The sequence below is a fragment of the Mesoplodon bidens genome (assembly GCF_964165515.1).
Source record: "Mesoplodon bidens genome assembly, chromosome: 7".
Lineage (NCBI taxonomy): Eukaryota > Metazoa > Chordata > Mammalia > Artiodactyla > Ziphiidae > Mesoplodon > Mesoplodon bidens.
The window spans coordinates 70,009,976-70,030,824 of NC_138164.1; the positions used below are offsets into that span (position 1 = coordinate 70,009,976).

The 20,849-nt window shown below is 38.4% G+C and overlaps 1 protein-coding gene across 7 annotated transcripts in view; it reads right to left on the reverse strand.

Annotated features, from left to right (window-relative positions):
- The window catches only part of DLG2 (discs large MAGUK scaffold protein 2), a 1,231,136-nt gene that overhangs the window by 480,182 nt on the left and 730,105 nt on the right, over nt 1–20,849 (reverse strand). For 6 of the 7 annotated variants that reach the window (XR_014016293.1, XM_081239496.1, XM_081239495.1 and 3 more), the window contains one exon: nt 7,928–8,083. Coding sequence is in view for 6 of the 7 variants with exons in the window: in XM_081239496.1 (XP_081095622.1) it covers nt 7,928–8,083 (156 nt within the window). In the remaining variant the exon portion in view is untranslated. Of the gene's footprint in view, nt 1–7,927; nt 8,084–20,849 lie in introns of those variants that run through there. The other variant, XM_081239501.1, reaches the window with a different exon arrangement.

The window sequence follows — 20,849 nt, forward strand, 5'->3', positions numbered from 1 at the left end:
TGAAGATGTAAATATAAATAAATAAATAAAACAGCAAGTCGAGTCAATTTAGATTGTTGCATCACAGAGTTCTTTGAATGTCTCAGGACAGGAATTTTGGAATAAGATCAATCTGGGTGCATTTCCCAGCTCTCCTGAGACTCCCTCTCTGGACCTACTAGGGTTGTTGTGAAGAGTAATTGAGAGTTTTAGGAAGAGGGTAAGTACCCTGGCCTTCCTTCCTCCTTTACACTATACGATGTAATTTGAAATGTGCTTCTAAAAAAATTCTTGAAATCTTAATGAAAGAACACCTCCTCCCTAATATAAGAAAAAAAGTGAAGGGAAACAGTAAATGGCATGTTTTTTTTTTAAAAAGGATCTACATAGAAAATGCATTACTTTTAAAGCAAGGGGTGTTTCTTTCGGTGTGAATCCTTGCATATATCACACTGCACAGAGGAGAGGCTGTAAAATGGAATGTGGCAAGAGCCGCCTCTGTGACTTTGTGGGAGTCATTAATCTCCCCTTAGTTTGCTTAATTCCAATTGAGCTTAGTGATCACCTACTTCAAAAAGGCAGCGAAGGCCTTTGAAGAAGCTGCTGCATAAACTCTGGAAGGAGTCGGGCTTTAGGAGCCGTGCCCGGAGGGTTTCCTCTCCTGGTTTTAATTAAAAATGAAATGAAGAACTCTTTCAGATTATCTCAGCCTTTTAAGAGCATAAGAAGGTCAATGATTTGTTAAGCATCTTCTTTCTTCTTTTAATGGTGCATTTCCCAGATTACGTCGTGTGAACAAGGCTTGAATTGCTTTCAGGATCCACAGATTTGTGGCACTGTGGACATAATACGTGGGGGCCTGAGTGAGAAGCCGTGGTGAGTGCGAGAGGGATTAAGCCTCCCTGAGAGCAGGCGCCTGGCGGTGGGAAAGCCCTGGCTGGAGTCCTGGCTCTTCCGTTTGCTATATCAAAACTCACCCTCTACAGGATTTTCGGGATTGTTAGAAACAAGAAGGTGCATACGGAAAGTGCCTGGCTACTAATCTGTGCTCTAGCTGTCATTTTGTCTACCTTCCTAAAAAGGTACTGCGGGTTAGAAATACTGCTATGTGAGTAGATTAAAAAAAGAAAATTACACGTGCGTGAAGTCGCATGTGGCTTTAGAAATATGCCACCTTTTACGGGGAGACTATAAATGCAATAATAAAAGGGAAAATATATGACTTAGCCTGTGGTGACAAGGATGCTGCCACTGAGAATGACAGAAGAAATTAGCACCCACAGCTTTCTTTTGGCCCCTGGGGATATACCTGTGTTGGTAAATATTCTTCACCTGATTTGTGATAACACCAAAAATAAATATGCATGAGCTCAAGGCTTTAAAACAGAATAAGCATATGAAAACAATTAATAATGACTAATGTAGGTAGTGCCTAGACGAAAATTCGCTTGCTCCATTTCCCTGGATCCTCACAACAATCCTAAGAGGAGAATAGCACAGCTATGACTAATTTCCCCCTTTTCTGGTGAGTGAATGCCCAAAAGAAGGCCTCAAACCTAGACAGTCTGGACACAATCCCTGGCTCCTCTACAACATCTCAGGTTGCCTTCATTTCAAACAAGAGACCTCCTCATATACTTTGCCTCCCTTTCCTTCCACTGAGTTTCCCTCTACAGAGTTTTATGTTTAAATATATTTATTGCGGACAACAGTGCCCCCTGTCTCCAAGGGGAGATGATGCAATCACCATCTCATGAATACTCCAAGCCAGAAAAGTCTTCCCCTTGAATCAGTCAATCACTAAGTACCACCCAATCTATTTGATAATTAATTCTGTATCTATTTATATCTCTCCATCGCCATAGCTTCAGTTTAGTTCTTCATGATTTCAACCCTACTTGATATGCTAACTAGTCTCCCTGTCTTCAAACTCTTCTCACACAGCAGACAGAGTGATCTTTCTAAAAACACAAATTGAATTACTTTATCACCCACCTAATAACCCTTAGCCACACAGAACTACTGGTTGTTCCAGAGTGCCCTGTGCTTTTACACGTCATGAGGCTTAACTCTGTGCTACTCCTTTTACTTGGAACATACTCCTTCCCTCATCTGACTGATGAGCTCAGTGTCTTTGAGAAAACTTTAAGAAAAGCAGAGGCTGGGTTAGATGATTCCTCCTCTGTTTACCTTTAGAGACTCACATGTACTTTTATGATAGCATTATTATGTCTAGAAGTTATATTTGATTTTGGATTTATAGACTTTGAGACAGTTAAAGCATTAATAGATACATTTTCTAATATTTTATAAGAAGAGAATGCTTGCCAAAGATAGGCCACCATCACTTTGCCATATGGCTGAAATCTTGTAAGAGAAAGATCTTGCTCTGTGTTCCCAAACTAGGAATGGCTTGAGGCTGCCAACTTTGATTTCTACACAAGGAGTGAATTATAGACATGGAATCTGAGCCCTGTAGAAAATTGTTAGAAACTAGTCTAGCAGATGGACCTATGAAAAGATAAGGTTAAGTTTCCCAGGAAGAATGATTCTTCTAAATGACTAGGAATTAATAACATAAGGTGTGAGTGGGGAAGATTCCTGTGTATATGTGTAAGTTCACACCTTCGCAGAAGGGAAGCATGTTTGCTTCCCTTCTGAGACATGAGAGCATGTTTGCTCCCATCAGTAGTACCTCTTATAACAGTCTGCTTTTAGTTACCTAGAGACTTAAGTACACTGGAGAAACCAAGGGCCTTTAGCAGATGTACATCACAATGCACAGTAATGAATTCTTCATTTACATGTTGAACTGCTTAAGGGGAAGGACCATGTCTTATTCATCTTTAAATCCCTAGCATCCAGGTTAATCTCTGGTGACCTAGTAGAAGTCCCATGAATACATCTCTTCAAGGAGTAAAGATGTTTTATGATCACCTAATACTTCAGAGTCCATTTCCTATCCAAAATCTGCCCACATATTTTAATTAGCCTTCATCTGGTTTATCTCAGTCTCTGTTTATCAACGACAAAACAATAATTAGGACCAATTATGTAAAAGGACAAATGAAAATATGCCGTATGTCGAGAAAACAGGCAAGAATATGATTTTCCTTGCCCCAGGAATATTAAAAGCTGAATAACTTACCATTTTCCCAAAGTAGAAAAACCAATTACAACATCAAAAACTACATCTTTCTTTCTTTTTTTTTTTTTTTTTTTAAAGAAAAAGATATACTGGATAAGCAGGAGCCTCACAGCAATCCCATTTGTTTTTCATAGAGCTCCAAATTTTAGTTTTATTCCAGGCTCTGCCCATTTCTTGCTTTTGCAAGATCTGAAAAGTCAATTACTCTAAACATAATCTGCAGCCTTAGGAGCTGACACTTTGCCAAGTAATTTAAAGTGCTTTGCTAAGGAAAACTTATAACGTCTCTGTTTTCTTTTAGATGATGTTATAGAAGTAAATTGTGTATACAATTAATTCATCCCGGGATATCTGCTATCAGTTCAAAGAGCTGAGAACTTGGGTATTCAAAAGGCAGAGAATACAGACGACTGACTCCTTGCTTTTGCTCACTTGCCTCCATTTTTCTGAATGCTAATTAGAGATTAACTGGTACACAGGGAAGCGTGGTTCACGGGCTAACTTTCACAGAACTAGCTTACATCATCATCTGAGACTGTAATTACTATATCAATATGGGCATACTTCTGAAATAGACTGTGGGAATTTCTCAAATGCCCTGAAAAATATATATTAACATATTGCGACTTAAAGGTTAGGCATTTCTTCAAAATTTTTGGTTGGCCTCTTCAATTTACATATTTGTAAAAAGTTGTCCTTAGTATAATATTTTGCACTTTGTCAGTGCTTGATAAATCTTGGTCGAATGAATTGATATTTTCTTATAATATTCTTTGTAGGGCAGAAGATCCCTAAATACTTTCATTTTTACCATGAGTAGAAGTAAGACGTGGACCCATGAAGACAATGGATTGGGTTCCTCATCATTTTTTTTTTGTTTTTTTTTGGAAGATGATGGGGGTAGGAGTTTATTAATTAATTAATTAATTTTTGCGTGTTGGGTCTTCGTTTCTGTGCGAGGGCTATCTCTAGTTGTGGCAAGTGGGGGCCACTCTTCATCGTGGTGCGCGGGCCTCTCACTGTTGTGGCCTGTCTCGTTGCGGAGCAAAGGCTCCAGACGCGCAGGCTCAGTAATTGTGGCTCACGGGCCTAGTTGCTCCGCGGCATGTGGGATCCTCCCAGACCAGGGCTCGAACCCATGTCCCCTGCATTAGCAGGCAGATTCTCAACCACTGCGCCACCAGTGAAGCCCGGGTTCCTCATCATTAACAGAGTTGGATAAGGGCTTGTCTATCTAACTCTCAGTTCTCACCTACCTCTGATATTCTCTAAGTTATTCAAGGTCACAGTGGAAAAAGCAAGTGATGGTATTATAAATGGAACTAGAATCTTTGAACTTGTCCCCTGAATTACTGGCTGTATTTCAAGAAACATCTGCTCAGAGAGGTATTTCCCATTGGAGAGGAAGTAAATAATCTCTGAAAGGAATTGCCCAGTCTTCATGAAGAGCTGAGAGCTACCTAATCAATCTGTAATGTAGACATTGACTGTCAGGAAAATTGAAGGTGAAAGTGAAATACACAAAATTAGTTCTAGTCTATTGTTATTTGTTTCCATGCATGGATTCATTCATTCATGGAGGTAAAAAAATGGGTAAAGCACAGCTTGAGCCATGACCTGTTCCTGAAACAGGTATCTGTTTGCTTGTCTTCAGATCTTATTTCCACATTAATTAGGCACTCAGTACTTCTCAGCCCCTGCTGTGCCAGCACTGGGCTAAGTGTTAGGGATACAACAGTGAACAAAATAGACAGCGTTTCACTCACTCACTGACCTTGCAGCACAGAGTGTGAGATAGGCATTTGGTTTAAAAATCACATAAATGTAAATTATAAATTGCTTGAGTCATATGGGAAAAAAGAGAGAGAGAGAATAGAGGACCTGATTTCCTTTTTCAAGGAGATTCTCTGTGAAAGTACAGGTTAAACTTAGACCTAAGATGACCAGAAGTTAATCAGGCAAAGTGTAGGAAGGGCTTTTCAGTTTGAGGAATGAGCATGTGTGAAGCGCTTGAGACAGGAAGAGATTCAGTGCATTTTGTGAAGAAAAGGAAGGCTGGTGTGAACAGTGTGTTCAGCCAAGGGAAGAGTGACATGAGATGTTTAAGAGGCAGGCAGCGGCTTGATCATGCACAGCCTGGATGCCATGTTAATGACTTTGCATTTTATCCTAATGCAAAGGAGAGAGAGAGATCTGATCTGTATTTTTAACAGATCACTTTGGCTGCACTGAGACTAAAAGAGGAGGACAAAAGTGGACGGGGTGAGACCAATTAGGAGACTATTATAGGTGGAAGATGATGGAGGCTTGGATTAAAGCGGTGGAAAAAGAAGTAGAGGAGAATTAATAGATTTGAGATATATTTCACAGGTAGAATCAACAGGACTTGAACATAGACTGAATGATGGGTGTGAGGGCAAACAAAGTGCGAAGTGTGATTTTCAAGTTTTGGCTTGGGCAGTGGAGTAAATATATGTGCCATTTACTGAGTTGGACAAGTGTGGAAGGGGAACAAAGTGGGGGAGAAATCAAGAATTTCAGTATCAGTGTATTGGTGGCAATGTCACTAAATCGGTGTGTCTGTGTGTGTATGACTTTTTTCTAGAAATAAATATGAAAGAGTATGGAAAAGGAAAGGAAAGAATAGGGAAAAAGATGGGGACAGAATGAGAATAAATAGAAAATAGAATTCCCAAAGGGAAGATGAAGGGTGAGGGTGGGGACTGGTGCATATCAGGACTGCTGAGGGTGTGTAATACGAAAAACACATGTTCAACATTATACTGTAATCTTTTTTTTTAATTTGGGGGAAAAAACCCTGTGGTTTTCATAATACAGATTACAGAAAGTAAATGGAGAAGAATCATATCTGGTGGGTCCATACAAAAGGTAGATTCTGTCATCCACGTATTGGTGAGTTTTTAGGAAGGGATGCATCACAATCCCCAGTGGGAGGCAAGGAATGTAATTTTTGTGTTCATCAAAAAAGAACATGGGTTAAAAAAAAAAAAAAAAGATTCATTGACACTGAGCCAGAAAAGGGAGATGAGCAGGCAGGATAAAAATAGAGAAAGGAAAGACAAAGAGAAATGGATGGAGAATTTTTCCAGCAAGCAAAGACGTTTGGGCCGTCATGCCTATGCCTATGCAGGTGCTAATGGTCACCTGGGTTTGGATCCCAGCCCTGCCACTTAGCGGTGGATGATCGTGGGCATGTCAGGTAACTTCTCAAGCCTCGAGTTTTGTATTTGTAAAGTGAAGATAATGATAACATCTACCTCATAAGGTGATTGTCAGGGTTAGGAGAAATAATTGTAAGAAGTGCTTAACAACACGCCTGGCACACAGGAAGAGCTCAATAAATGTTAGCTGCCTTTATGTAGCTGACTATTTATAGATGCATAATTACTAGAAAGTCGTTATTGTAGGTGTGTGCATTCCTTCTCACTTCCCTATGGCTATGGTGACTTTGCCCTCTTAGCTTCAAAATTGTATAGTTCACTGTACGAAGAAAAAGCTTTTATAACTTGTTAAAAGTATAGGAGGATTTAATTAATATTTATAAAGAATTTTAAAACAAGCAAAGCTATTAGGCTTTACCTGTTGCAAATTAGTGAAAATGCCCCAGCTGATTACATAGCCAAAAATATGTTTCTCATTTATTTCTAGAAATGTTAGATATAACTTAAAATTTGTTATTTAACTCCCCTAGAGAGGCAAATAATTGACTTCTAAACTTATTCTTTGAAAATCTCCAAAGACAGAGATGATGTTCTAAGGAGACCCTCTTCACTATGAATCACTCTAAAATCTGTATTTTCTCAGTCCTAATAATATTATGAAGACATATGAAGATATTCTATCTGAAAACATAACAATATAAGCACCCCATTACATGTAGAAACATCACAGTTGAGATCTCCCCACTTTAAACTAAATTGGAACTACCTTATGGAACATTGTATTCTCTTTTTCCTTCTCTCTCTCTGACTGGCTGCTACAGGAAGATAAGGTTTTATTATTTGTCATACATATGCTTTAGAATTATAATGCAGAATTATGTCCAACCTTTAGACTTAGAACAATTTGTTTACAAATTGTGGAAAAACTCAAAACATTCTAAGATCAAATCTGGACTCCACAGTTATTGGCAAGATCATACCGAGGGAACTGCCTTAACTTCTCTGAATTTCAGTTTTCTTATATAAAATGGGACTAACTAAATAAGATAACAGATGTTAACATACTGTAAAGGTGAAGATTATGTTCTTTGTGGTTAGTTAGAACCAACTAGTTCTGTAGTTTTGGATGAGTTGTTTAATACCTCAAGGAGTCAGTTAAATGGTGGTATTAATTTAAAAATTTAGCTAAAATATTAAATGGCAGTAATAGTATCTACTTCTTAGGCTGTTATGCATGGAGCACGGTATTATTATTCAAAATGTATTAATCAAAAATGTATTCAATAAACGTTCTCTTTCATCCTTCTGTATGAGGAAAATAGTGCTAATTAAATTTCAGAATTAATTCTTCTGGAAAAATATAATACCTTATTAAAAATGCATGGGAATCAAGAACATTTAGAGCATCATGTGATCATGTGTAAGTGCTCTGTGATCACACTAGAAAAAAAAAGTCAATGTTCTTAATTTCTCCCATTGCCCCAAGGAAGCAGAACATCTTTCCACCCCGAGGAAGATGTAGAGTGCAAGAGCAGTGAGCAGAGGTGAATTCTACCCATTCATCCTTGTGGAAGCACATGCAATTCGAGAAGATGAAGTGAGGAAGTTCATGCAGTACCTGGTCATCTCAGAGTCAGGGAGCAGGCCTAGGTGGTAGTGGGGGTAGGGAGCTGAGAGAAGGAAGCTTTTGTCACACTCAACAGGGGAATAGTGCCTGGGAGAAGCAGGCTTATCGCACAGTTTGTTCACAGTGCTGTAAACAGGTTCCGGAGGCCTGGTGATACAAGAGGCAGACAAAGAGATGCATGGTTAGCACACACACTAAACAACTGTGCAACTAGCAGCATTTCACCATACTCAAAAGTGAACAACCCAAACAATGCCATGGGCTTCATCAGGCCTGAGTTAAGAGTCTCTTTAGGAAACAGGTTCTCGGCTTAGGAATTAGAACTTCGGCTGACATGTGGCATGACTAAAATCCATATGTCAGATACCTCAGTAGCATCATAATCATCCTTTAAATGTTATATCTTTTTGGATAAGCCAGTCTGAAATGCCAGACTTTGGGATTCTCTGGCACGGCTCCTTCTTAAACTTGAATCTCATCTTTTTTTTTTCTTTTCTTAATTTTATTTATTTTTTATACAGCAGGTTCTTATTAGTTATCCATTTTATACATATTAGTGTATACATGTCAATCCAAATCTCCCAATTCATCACACCGCCCCCCCCCCAATTACCCCCCTTGTTGAATCTCATCTTAAATGTGAACTTCAGAGACCTTCCCTGACCACTTTGGCCAGGACACCCTGTTATTTTTCACAGCACCTATTCATACTTCATAATATTTTTTCTCGGCATGAAATAATTTTTTTTGTTTATTTTAAATTTTTATTGTCACTCTCACTACACCATAAATTCTATGAGGAGAGAGACTATGTTTATTTTGTTAACCACTTAAAATACAGTGGGGCACACAGTACATATTCTATTAACTATTTGTTGACTGCATGTATGAATGAATAAATGAATACAACTTCCCACATTTATATTGCTTTTGTTTTTTTTTTTTTGGTGCCTTGTGGGGGTTGGCCTTACCCAGGAATCTAATAGGTTATATGACCTGAGTGGTTCCTCCATATATTTATTCATAGTTTGTCCCCCAATAATTGACTTCAGAAAGTTTTCTACAAAGAGGATAATCATTTTAGTAAAATTTCTATTAAGTGAATTCCTCTAGGGATACTGTAACATTATCTAAAATAGCAACATTTTTATAGCTGCTATTTACAAACATGCATAGTATGACTGGGTAAAATTTTCTACAATTTTTGGTCAAAGATCCATGTACAAACAAAGTCCTTGGTTATTAAAAAATTTTTTTCACAACTCTATTCCCCACTTTTTTTTTTTTTTTTTTTTTTTTTTTTTTTTTATTCCCCACTTTTTAAACACATGGTCTGAAACTACTACCAATACCTTTTCATTAAGGTAAGAATGGAAAGATTGGAACTTAAAAGGAAGTACTACTGGCAGTCTGGGCCATGGACCCAGGAAGGGTAGGCTTAGCCGGGAAGGTAAGGAGCATGTCAGGAAACCGGGCGATACCCATGAGGTCATACCCAGGGGAGGCAGATAGCACCCCTAGGGGCCACAAGACACCAGAGGCAGGAAGTGGTGGCCACGTGCCTGAACAAAGGCACAGGAAGCGTAGGTGGTGAACTCAGTGAGGGCACAGTCTGTGTTTCTGTAGCCCTAGCCCCCAACATGGCCCCTAATGTATAATAGGTGCTCAGTCAATGCTTCCTGAACTGACTGAGGATGGAGAACATGGAAGAAAGGAGGATAAACAAAGCATTAAAAACAAACTACCTAATTTATAATATTACTGTGGCCAATCATGGCTTAGACATACTGTCTAGAGACTAGGATTCTTCTCTAACACAAAGCTTTCCACCACGTGGAAAGAGATTCCTTGATCTGTTTATTTTGTGTAACACAGTAGAAGGGCTGAGGAGTAGGTAGGAGGAATCCGGAGGCCTATTTTGTCCTCCAGAATAACTATCTCAGGGGTAAAATGAAGTACTTTGGCTTGTTCTATCCCAGTGGCTAACCCTGTAACATTTACAAGAAGAATTAAAGGTTTTTTAAATAAAAGAGCCAGACTTTTTTCTTACATTAGGGAATCTATCCTTAGGGAAGACAAGTGCTCCATTTTAAAAAAAATCTAGTAAGCTTGTAAATTTCTGTTTGTCAATTCTACATACACATAATTTATAATGGTAAACACCAGCCCTTAAAAAAGGCAGCTGCAAAATCATTCTTAAAAAGTTTTTTTTTTTAAATCAGTTTTTATAAGTAATTCACACTGTGGGAAGTAATGTAAAAGGAAAGATACTTTTAGTTAGCCACTGAAACACATCTTTTAAAATAGATTGACTATTGTTTGGGGGGAGGGGGTCTGTTTTTGCTTTGTTGATATAATCAGCTTTATGAAGATTAATGTACATTTCCCATAGTTTTAGAGACAGAAAGACTCATGATTCTGGTTAAAGTTGCCTTAGGAGATCACAGTCTTATTTGTACCTAAAATGTGTTGTCTACACAAAAATTCAGCTTGGAAAAAGCTTTGTATTAATAGGCTGCATAAATATGAATTAAATAAGAAATGAAGAGGCATGCATGAGCTCTATGGGAATTATTCTGGGTAGGTTATCACAAGAGACCTGCTATAATTCTCCAATTTTTCCATGCTGAAATAGAGCCACTGTGGCAGAGATGGCTGGATTGCTGCCCAAACATTAATTTTTCCTATTTCTTATTTCTTATCCTTTTTTCTTATTAATAGATATCAACTTTTTCATTGGGCACTTTTCCTGTAATAAAGACTTTATTTCTCAGCCTTGTAGATGGATGTGGTTGTGGGACTCCTGAGATGGCTGCTTAAAGGGAAGCTAATTTAGCTGAGACCCCTGCAATTTTATTCTATCCCACGTCCTCCCTCTGCTTACCTGGAACCCAGATATGATGGTTGGAGCTTCAACAGTCACACTGGACCATGAAGCAACCTTGAGAATGAAGGCAGACAATACAGACTGTAGAGCATAATGGTGGAGCTTGTGTCACTGATGACATGGTGTGATACTATACCACCTCTGGACTACCTACTCTGGATATCTTCTTTGTATAAAAATAAACTATCTTGTTTAAGCGAGTGTAATTTTTTTATTATATAAATAAGACTTAATATTAACAGATATACTCCTACAAAATGTAAGACTGATCATCTAATACAAAGAAATAATTACAGATAGGGCCTACCATAAAGTACTAATACATTTAACTCTATCAGAAGTCCAAATAACACTTTCTTTGTACAGAGAAAAATTTAAAGAATGTTACTTTCTGACTATATAATTTAGAACCCCTGGCTGTTTAGAGAACCCACTGAATCTTTATTAAAAAAATACATATATAAAACGGTAGCTGAAGTGTCCATCGACAGATGATTGGATAAAGAAGATGTGGCACATATGTACAGTGGAATATTACTCAGCCATAAAAAGAAATGAAATTGAGTTATTTGTAGTGAGGTGGATGAACCTAGAGTCTGTCATACAGAGTGAAGTAAGTCAGAAAGAGAAAAACAAATACTGCATGCTAACACATATATATGGAATCTAAAAAAAAAAAAATGGTTCTGAAGAACCTAGGGGCAGGACAGGAATAAAGACGCAGACCTACTAGAGAATGGACTTGAGGACACGGGGAGGGGGAAGGGTAAGCTGGGACGAAATGAGAGAGTGTCATGGACATATATACACTACCAAATATAAAATAGCCAGCTAGTGGGAAGCAGCCGCAAAGCACAGGGAGATCAGCTCAGTGCTTTGTGACCACCTAGAGGGGTGGGATAGGGAGGGTGGGAGGGAGACACAAGAGGGAGGAGATATGGGGATATATGTATATGTATAGCTGATGTGCTTTGTTATAAAGCAGAAACTAACACACCAGTGTAAAGCAATTATACTCCAATAAAGATGTTTAAAAAAAGAAGGTAGCTGATCTAAACTGCCAGCACAGGGTCTAAGAATAAAGGAATCAATGACTTCCTTGAGGCCATAAAACATTGTCATGGTGATGTCATTTCAGTAACATTGTACTTTCTGCCTAAAGAGCTTATTCAATTTTCTCAGTCTGATGTTGTCTCCACAGACCAAGAAAATGATGTTACCAATTTTCTTCTAGTCTTACCTTAGTAGCACTATATTTTGAGACAAATTATCAGAATCAAAGCTGGCTAATACATACATACCTTAAGAAAAAAAAATCCTACCTGTATTGTACTCATCTAAATTAGGGAAAACATTTTAGTCTCTGAACTCTACAATAAATTCAAGACAAAAAAAAAAAAAAAAATGAGGCCCAGCGCACTGTTCAGTGCTGAACTTGTGAGCCTTTTACCTAAATTTTTTGGAACCATTTTATGACCATAATATTATTTCACAACTCACATATTTAGAAGATTTGGTGTTTGGGGCAGGCTTAAACATATTGGATTTTAGAAAGTCACTTCCAGATTGTTTCACAGTGGATTGATTCTTTGCCTAAGCTTAATTACTCTTTTTTATTTATTTTTTTTGCGGTACGCGGGCCTCTCACTGTTGTGGCCTCTCCCGTTGCGGAGCACAGGCTCCGGACGTGCAGGCTCAGCGGCCATGGCTCACGGGCCCAGCCGCTCCGCGGCACGTGGGATCCTCCCGGACCGGGGCACGAACCCGCATCCCCTGCATCGGCAGGCGGACTCTCAACCACTGCGCCACCAGGGAAGCCCCATAAGCTTAATTATTCTTGATTCAAAGTTTTATCAAAGTCAATCAAAAGAGATACAGCTACTCATATTGCAGGCTTATTTTTACCTATCACTCAGCTTTGATTCCTTTTCTGTTTTTTTGCGTGTTATTTTGTATAGTCACTGGCTAAAGAGTAGACATATCAAATCCAGTGTCTTTTCTTGATTGTGAGAACACTTGATATCTCAGAAGATGGGTAGATGAAAAAACGCCAAAACATAACAAAACACTTGACAGGCTTGACAAAGACTTCTTGAAACACTGACAAAGTCCTCATGCAACCAAACAACTAAATTAAAAATATCAGCGAGAATCTCCTTTTACGTGACATAAAAATGGGGTTCACATTTGAAGGTTTCTGCCTGCTAGCTTTCTTACAGTCCTAGAATTCTATTATGTGTTACGTACTATACCAGCCACGGTAAAATATCCAGTAACTACTACTACTGTCTGAACATAGGAAATGGCACATAGTAGGTACTTTAGAAATGTCTCTTTGAATGAATGGATGGAGATGTATATCTATAGGTATATATATATATATTTTTATCAACATTCTCCACTGAGAGAAAATGAAAAAAGACTTCTGGCATTTTCAAGAAGCCCTAAGTTATGCTGAATCGCCTAACTAGGTTTAAAATTTTTAGACCATCATTAACTACAGGTTAGATGACAGAAGGACAGAAACTCCAAAATTGTCAGGAACTGACAGGTTTTTTTCTTAAAAAAATTTTTTTTAATGATCTCAGATTACTTCTTTATTTCAATACTAGGAACTGGCAGCTTTAAATACTTGGTGTGCACAGTTTATCAACTCTCAGAGGGATGGGCTTCATATATGTGCAAGTCTGGCCACAGCAATGCCTGCTCTCACTTCCTGTGAGAGTCACCCCACAAGCTCGGGGCCCCTCAGAGGCTTCTCAGCCTTGAGTTCCATAAAGCCTAATGCCGGCAGACAGTATTCTTAGTATTTCCCTGCAGTTATATTCTCTGTGACCTCTCTGCCAGACAGACAAGAAACACAATTTATGAGCTGTCACAGGGATCCGGGTGGCAAGAACAGATGTCACCATCACTTCCAATGTATGCAGCAAAGAAGTGTCGCAGGGAAAGCCAGACACAATTGAAAGGGCCTGTTTATCCCATTGCAAACCTCCAGAGTAGCCTAGGTCAGAAGGTCATGAATATGGAAATCCAATCCAAGGTACCTACTGGCTCTCTTTATTTTGTGGATGCCCCCAGAAGGGGGGAAAGGTAGTTAGAGATTAGTGTAATCTCTAAGTGAATTTATAAACAAATCATTTATCTTGCTGTCCACTTATCAGGGGCCATAGATAAATGGCTTTGTAGTCTCCAGTGCTGAGCCATCAGCATTTATTTGCATATCTATGGGTTTATAATTGCAGGCTCTTATAGCATATAATTAGCACACCCTGGCCCTTGGTGATCTTTCTTTTCTCGGAACACCATTAGCACTTGCTATTTATTCTGCTTTCTGGGGGCAGTTTCAATTGCTAGTCCACAATGCTGGTGTATTAGAGGCAGGTGCTTCACCTAACCCTATTCTAAGGAAAATTACCTTGCCTGCAACTGCTCCTTCCCATTTGCTCCACTTGACTCCAACCCAACTCAGTCCCCTCCCTAGCCAAAGCTGTTTGGACCAGGACTGGACCCCTGACTCTGCAACCATGGCTTGTACGGTAGTGCTCAAAAGAGTCAACGCCAATTAGATACTCCTATGGAAAGTGAATAAAGGAGCAGAAAATAATTGTAAACTGGTAGCAGAAGGGAAAGATGCAGACAGGTAGAGGGCAGCTGTAGCTGTGTCCATTAATTACAGAGCACCAAATTTTGTTGTGAAAAGTATCTAGCAGTTTCTTGAATCCAAAATAAGGGTCTGGGTTCATTTTTTAAGGGGGCTATTCAGGCTCATGCTACTGAACTTCTCTGCTGGTTCCCATATGACATTAGTTGTATAATGAAAATCAACTATCACATCCTACCGTATTTCCTTACTGGAGCTTAGGTCAGATCTTTTGTTTGCAATCAAAAGAGTGAAAATAAAACAGGTACTTTGTTTTCATTGTCCTTTTCAGATCACCTCAAATAGACTATGCCACCCCAAAATAAAAGACAAATGCTTGAACCTGAGACCAATACCATGCTGATCCTGTCTTTAAAATTTTGTTCACTTTGCATTACTTTTATTTTCTAAAATACTGTATTAAAACATTATTATCTAAATTACTGAGTTTTCTGGTACCCCCTTAAATTTTGCACTTGACCTGTGTGTTTTACTTGCCACACCCTAACTCCCAGCCCTGTACCAGAGACCAGTTAAATACAATGATGATGATGACAGTGATGGTGATTGTAAATACTCATCTGTATGGCACCTGAAGATAGGAGGTCAAAGGAATATGACTCGTTTCTCTTAGAGGTACAGGAAGAGTGACTCACTTTCCTGAGCTTTCCAAGTCTCCATTAAAGGTACTGCTTTCAAAGTCCTCAGGCCATCTCAGGCAGGGTTCTCACCTCATTATACTGTCATATTTGGTGCACTGGGCTCTTTCCTTCTCTAGACTATTAACTCAGAGAGGATCAGGACCAAATCTCATTTATCTTTGTTTCTCCATAGCTTCCATGAGCATAAGAAGGTATGAATGAAGCACTGTCATAGAAAAGGACTAGAGCTGTAATAAAAAAACATGATCAGTACTTTTAATTCTCTCTTCCTGAGCTAGAACTAAAAGGAAGAGCCTAAAATTGCAGTAGGAAGGATTTGGGTTATGTATTTGTATGCCGTTGACCATAAATCTCTCTGACATATAGACTGAGATGGATAAATATGTATACCATTCAGTTTCTCCAACCCTCATCCTGCTGTGACCTTCGTTGGCTGCCCTAAATGGGCAGGGAGCATCCAGCCCCATGCACTACATTAGCAGGACATAGACCCAAACTGCCTTAATGATGGCAGTTGGTTGGCCGAGGGCTTGTACGCCTAAGCATCTAGAATATTGCCTGATGTAATCTGGAGAAAAAGATTTTTAAACCTTAAAAGCGTGCCTCATATTCTTCTTTATAAATAATACATTGCTTTTTGAGCAAAGGATTTGGAGAAGGAATTATAGGAGGATTGAATTTCAGGCCTGGGCTAATAGGTCTTAAGCACAGAATTTTGGGAAGCCTAAAAGTAATTAGGGGATAAAAGAGAATATCGGATCAAGGAGTGAACTATGTGGCTCAACACATGAATTTGACATTATAATGATAAGGATTAAGGAAGAGGCTGATTTCTCTTACACTTTAAGCAGAAAAGTGTTAGCCATTTGGCTAAGGTACTATCAGGAACTTAAAGTCTGATATAGAGAGATCTGGAGAACAGATTGGTCTAGATGAATTGTAAGAGCCCATTCATCCCCTTAATTCTAGTATCATCAGATTGGGCCCCCAAAGACTTCTACCACTGGGGCCCTTGGAGTAGATGCCTATTTGTACCACACTCATGTAACTTTTCCAAAACTTAGCTTCCTCATTTTAATGATACTAAAAAACCTTCTTTGTAGACCAGCAAAGTTGTGAATTGTAAAATTCTACACAGAAGTAAATTATTATGAAGCGGTGTGGTGAGTGCAAAGAAACAGAGCTAGGTTTGGATTCTGGTTCTCCAAATTCTACCCTGTTTCGTCACTTCTCTCAGCCTCAGCATCCTCATTTGTAAAGTGGGCACAGCAATATCAGCCTGAGGGTAGCTGTGAGAAATAGAGGAAGAATGCATATAAAGCACCGAGCTCAGTGCATGGCACTCACTGCGACCTCATCAAACAGCAGCCATATTATCTCGATTATTACCCTCAGGCACTCATACTGCAGAGAAGCAAAGCCTCTGAGAATGTTGCTCTCACTTTATTATAATGTGTAAGAAAGTAACAATCAGTGGTTTTCAGTATCACAAAAGGCACTGGCTAATAGTGCCTTCTAAAGGCTCACTTTTACTCCTGATTGTAAAGGCAATTGATCCTGTATCAGAGCCACGTGAGGGTGATGCTCACTTTCTCTGATCTCCTCAATTATTTTCTTTGCCTTTAACAAGATATCATCCCCAACTCTAACCCCACATTTATACCTGCACCTTCATAATGATTTGCTTTCCTGTGTGGCTCACAGCTGTGGTGTCATAGCAAACTGTTGGGCCATAAGTAATTTGTTATTAATAATAGTCTATGTACCATAATCTATAAATATTTACTTTTTAAAAACAGAAATTAGGATGGATTCCCCATTTTCTCTCTATAAACATCACTCTCAGTTATATTTTGCTATGTTTGCTTATTGAGGAGAGAAATGGCAGACCACTTAAAGTCATTTTAAAAGTTTTGCATTATTAAGTGTTTTATTTCCTCAAAAGAATGTTTGGGTTTCAGCAAAATTGGCCCCTTTTATGACAGTGGGTTATAAATGGTTCATGAATGTTTTATTGGAATAAGATGTTGAAAGTCGATGACCTTGACAATGGTGACTATTAACAGGCATATTTCCAAAGAGCGTAGGAATCACAGTACTGTGGTATTGGGTGAATGTGTCCAGCTACAATAGTATTTTTGTGGCATTCTGAAAGATGTTGAAACAAATATAATCTAAGACACCAGATCAGTACGGCCAGACCAAGGACTTTGAGACATGGATTTGAAGTGTTGGAGGAACGTTTAATATGTCCTGTTGTAGTGTTTAAACTTTTTAATTCTTTGTAAACCTACTTTTAAAGATTAAAAAAAAATTTTAACTGACCTCATGGGATAAAATATAAATCTACAGAAAAAAATCAGGTTAATAGTTACATAGCATCTTGATGGAAAAGAAAATATTAAGCATATGATAAATAGAAGAAATCACATAAAAGATGAGAGATTTGGCTACATAAAATGTAAAACCACTGAAGTAAAAAAAAAACTTATAAACAAGAAACAAGCTGGGGAAATATCTACTCAAATATATTTATCAATATTTTAAAGATGTTCCTACAGCTCAATAAGAAAAAACACAAACTTTCAATAGAAAATAGAGGCTGCTAGTACCCAATCACAAAAGAGGAAATAAAAATGACAAATAGACACACAAATATAAGTGTTTAATCTCAGCAGGAATAAAAATAATACAAATTAAATGATACTCCCCCTTTGCCTGTTTAAAAATAATAAAGGATTTTCAAATCGATAAGTCATAATTTAGTTGTGGTATGGTAAGACAGACACTCATATTGCTGGTGCTATGAAGTATAAAACCCCCTTAAAACATCTCAAGAAAGCAATTTGGCAAAATATTTCAGGAGTTTTAGAATAATCCTGCCCTTTGTTTCAGCAATTCTACCTCCTGTGTGCAATCTTAAGAAGAGAAAAAAAAAAGTGAATAAAGGCTTCCACAGAAAGTCTTTGTGGTTTGTTATACGAGCAAAACAGAACAAAAGGAAACAATCAAAATGTCCAACAAATAGATAAAGGTATAGAATATAAGATATATCCCCATGTTTAGTTATTAAAGTTAATATTCATGAAAAATTTTAATGATACAGGAAAATATTTTATTGGAGTACAAAATTATATATGGGGTTGTCAGGGAGTGGGAAGTGAGAACACCTAATTCTCTTACCACTTGGAAAAGAGATTTGAACTAAGATGTGAAAGAAACCACAGGGGAAAGTAGGCTTCAGGTGCAGGGTGGGGGTGGGATGAAAGAGGGCTTTCTAGGAAGTGGTAATACACAGTGTGTGCAAAGTTAAAGGGGAATCTGAAAACAAGCCCCATTTAGGGAATTTGTTAAAGGCTTGAGTAGGAGACAGACTTGAGAAGATGGGCAGGTCCTGTGTACAACTATAATATTCAAAGGCGATGGGAAGCCATGGAGGTTAGTGGGCACTGAATGCAATTAAATGAGTTTAATCATTTTGACAGTTCATTTGCATATTTATTCATTCACTTCATAAATATTTACCAAAGGCCTACTCTGTACCAGGCCCAGAGAGAGGTACTAGATATATATAGATTAGTGAATAAGATAAAATGTTCCCTCTGTCACTGAGCAAACATTTTTTTGGCAAGGAAATTTGATTGCAAGGAACAGTGACTTATTTGAGCTACTTCAAGTAGTAGGACATATGCACAGGGGAACTCAGAAAAAGCTGAACTGGCAGAGATGAGGAAGGGTGAGATCCGATGAGCTGGATCTTTATTCCAGAGCTTTCCCTTCAAGATGACACCTTTCCTCTCTGTGCTATTTCTTTCTTCTCTCTCTACTCACCACTTTTGTTAACTGATAGTTTAGAAATGAGATACTCTCTGCCTCACAGTTTCTGCTTGCTCTTAGCTTATGCTTTCTGATAACATCAACTTGCCTATGACTCATGATGGACCCTCTGGCCTCCTTTACATCATTAACTATTAGCTTCTCCTTTCACTTATAGTTGCTCACTTGGCCTACTTTTCAATGAAAAATTCTGAAGAGAGAATTTGATAGACCTAGTTCACTTTTTTGAGTAAAGCACATTATTGGTCACTGGCTAGCTTCTAAATTGGCCTCCTTTGGGTCAAGTACACACTCAGTCCATTCGGGTCTGGCTGGTGGGTGAGCCACCCGATCCTTTTGGGTTTGCCCTTTTGGCAGAGCTGTAGGCGGGGCACAACCGTTTGAGGTAAGCCGGGCATCCCACTGGTATTCTAAGGTTTGGTCTGTGGAGTAACTACCCACATCTTCATATTCTCAGCCAGGTCTGTTCAAAGATGGTATAAAGAAAGCAAAACCATTCCTTTGGGGGAAAAATTTGGAAACAACAAAAGAGTTTGAACAATAGAAAAATATGGGGAACATCACAATCCCCCCCACCTCCAATAAGGTCCAAAGCTTAATATCTCACTAGGGTTTCTCTCTGTTTATCATGGTATTAAAACATAATATTACAAAACAAAAACTCTACCTCTACAGCAATAATTTTCTTTCCTCAGAGGCTCCAAGATGATTTCTATCTGTAACGCTGCAACTAAAGGTTTCTAAATCAGATTAGGTCTTGAGTTTTAAAATTCACGCCTACATATGAATTTCTGAATATGTTTAGCTAAATCATATCTTCTAAAACAGAATGCGATATGTTAATTCAACTATATACTTCTGTATGTCGAGTTTACATTATTAATACTGACTCTAGGGGAGAAAACCCCTTATGCCTTTAACTGAATGAAAGCTCAGGTGAAGTATAAGAGCAGCTCCCTTGTAGGAAAGATAATGTTCAAATATATGCTCTACTTATCAACAGGAAGCATGAACTGGCTTTAACCAAATCCCTTAAATGGGTTTCTTTTCCGTCCTTTAGGAAATGGTACATTTTCCTCTATTTCATGCAGCTGTTGTCATTTACTCTTCCGGGTCTGTTATTGCCGGCAGGTTATGAAGACTGTCTAGTAGCCAGGAAGGAAGGATAAGACCTCCATAAGAACAAAATATTGCTATCACACTGCCTTGCTCTCTTTCCAGAGGATTGCACTTCTAAAATCGGATGAAGAGATAGCCTGAGGTCATAAGTTATCTTGAGTTGATAGTTCACATCCAACTAAAATTCACATTGATTGGTCCTTTCTTCCAACCATATATTTTAGGAAGTTCCGGTGAATGTATGTATAACTTGTTCCTGGTTTCTAGCAGGGTCTCAATCCTACTTTCTCCATAAAGCCTCTGAAGTTTATGGAGGCGGATTGCAGATTTTTCTCTCTTCAAAACTCCTATATAGTGTATTCTTTATGATTGCTTGGTTTTGTACTCTGAGTATTTTAAATAATAATAACAAAAACAACATCATCAACATCTACTTACAAATACCTCAGGAACTTACTGTGAGGCGGACATTGTGCTACATATGCTTTATATATCATATATTATGTAATTTACCCATTAATTCTAAGGCATATGTAATACTACTATCTGCAAGACTTAGCAGTACCTTGCCTCTCCTCATAGAGCTGACCTGTTAGTGGGAGGGATGGGCTTTGAATCCAGGTCGCCTCTCTGCAAAGCCTGGGTATGTAACCATTATGTTTTATTTTAAAAAAATCTCTGTCTAGCATATACTTTCCCTCAAGGGTCTAATTATATTTTCTCGGTCATCCTGGCAATTATAGCTCCTATTTTAAAGGCAGTAGA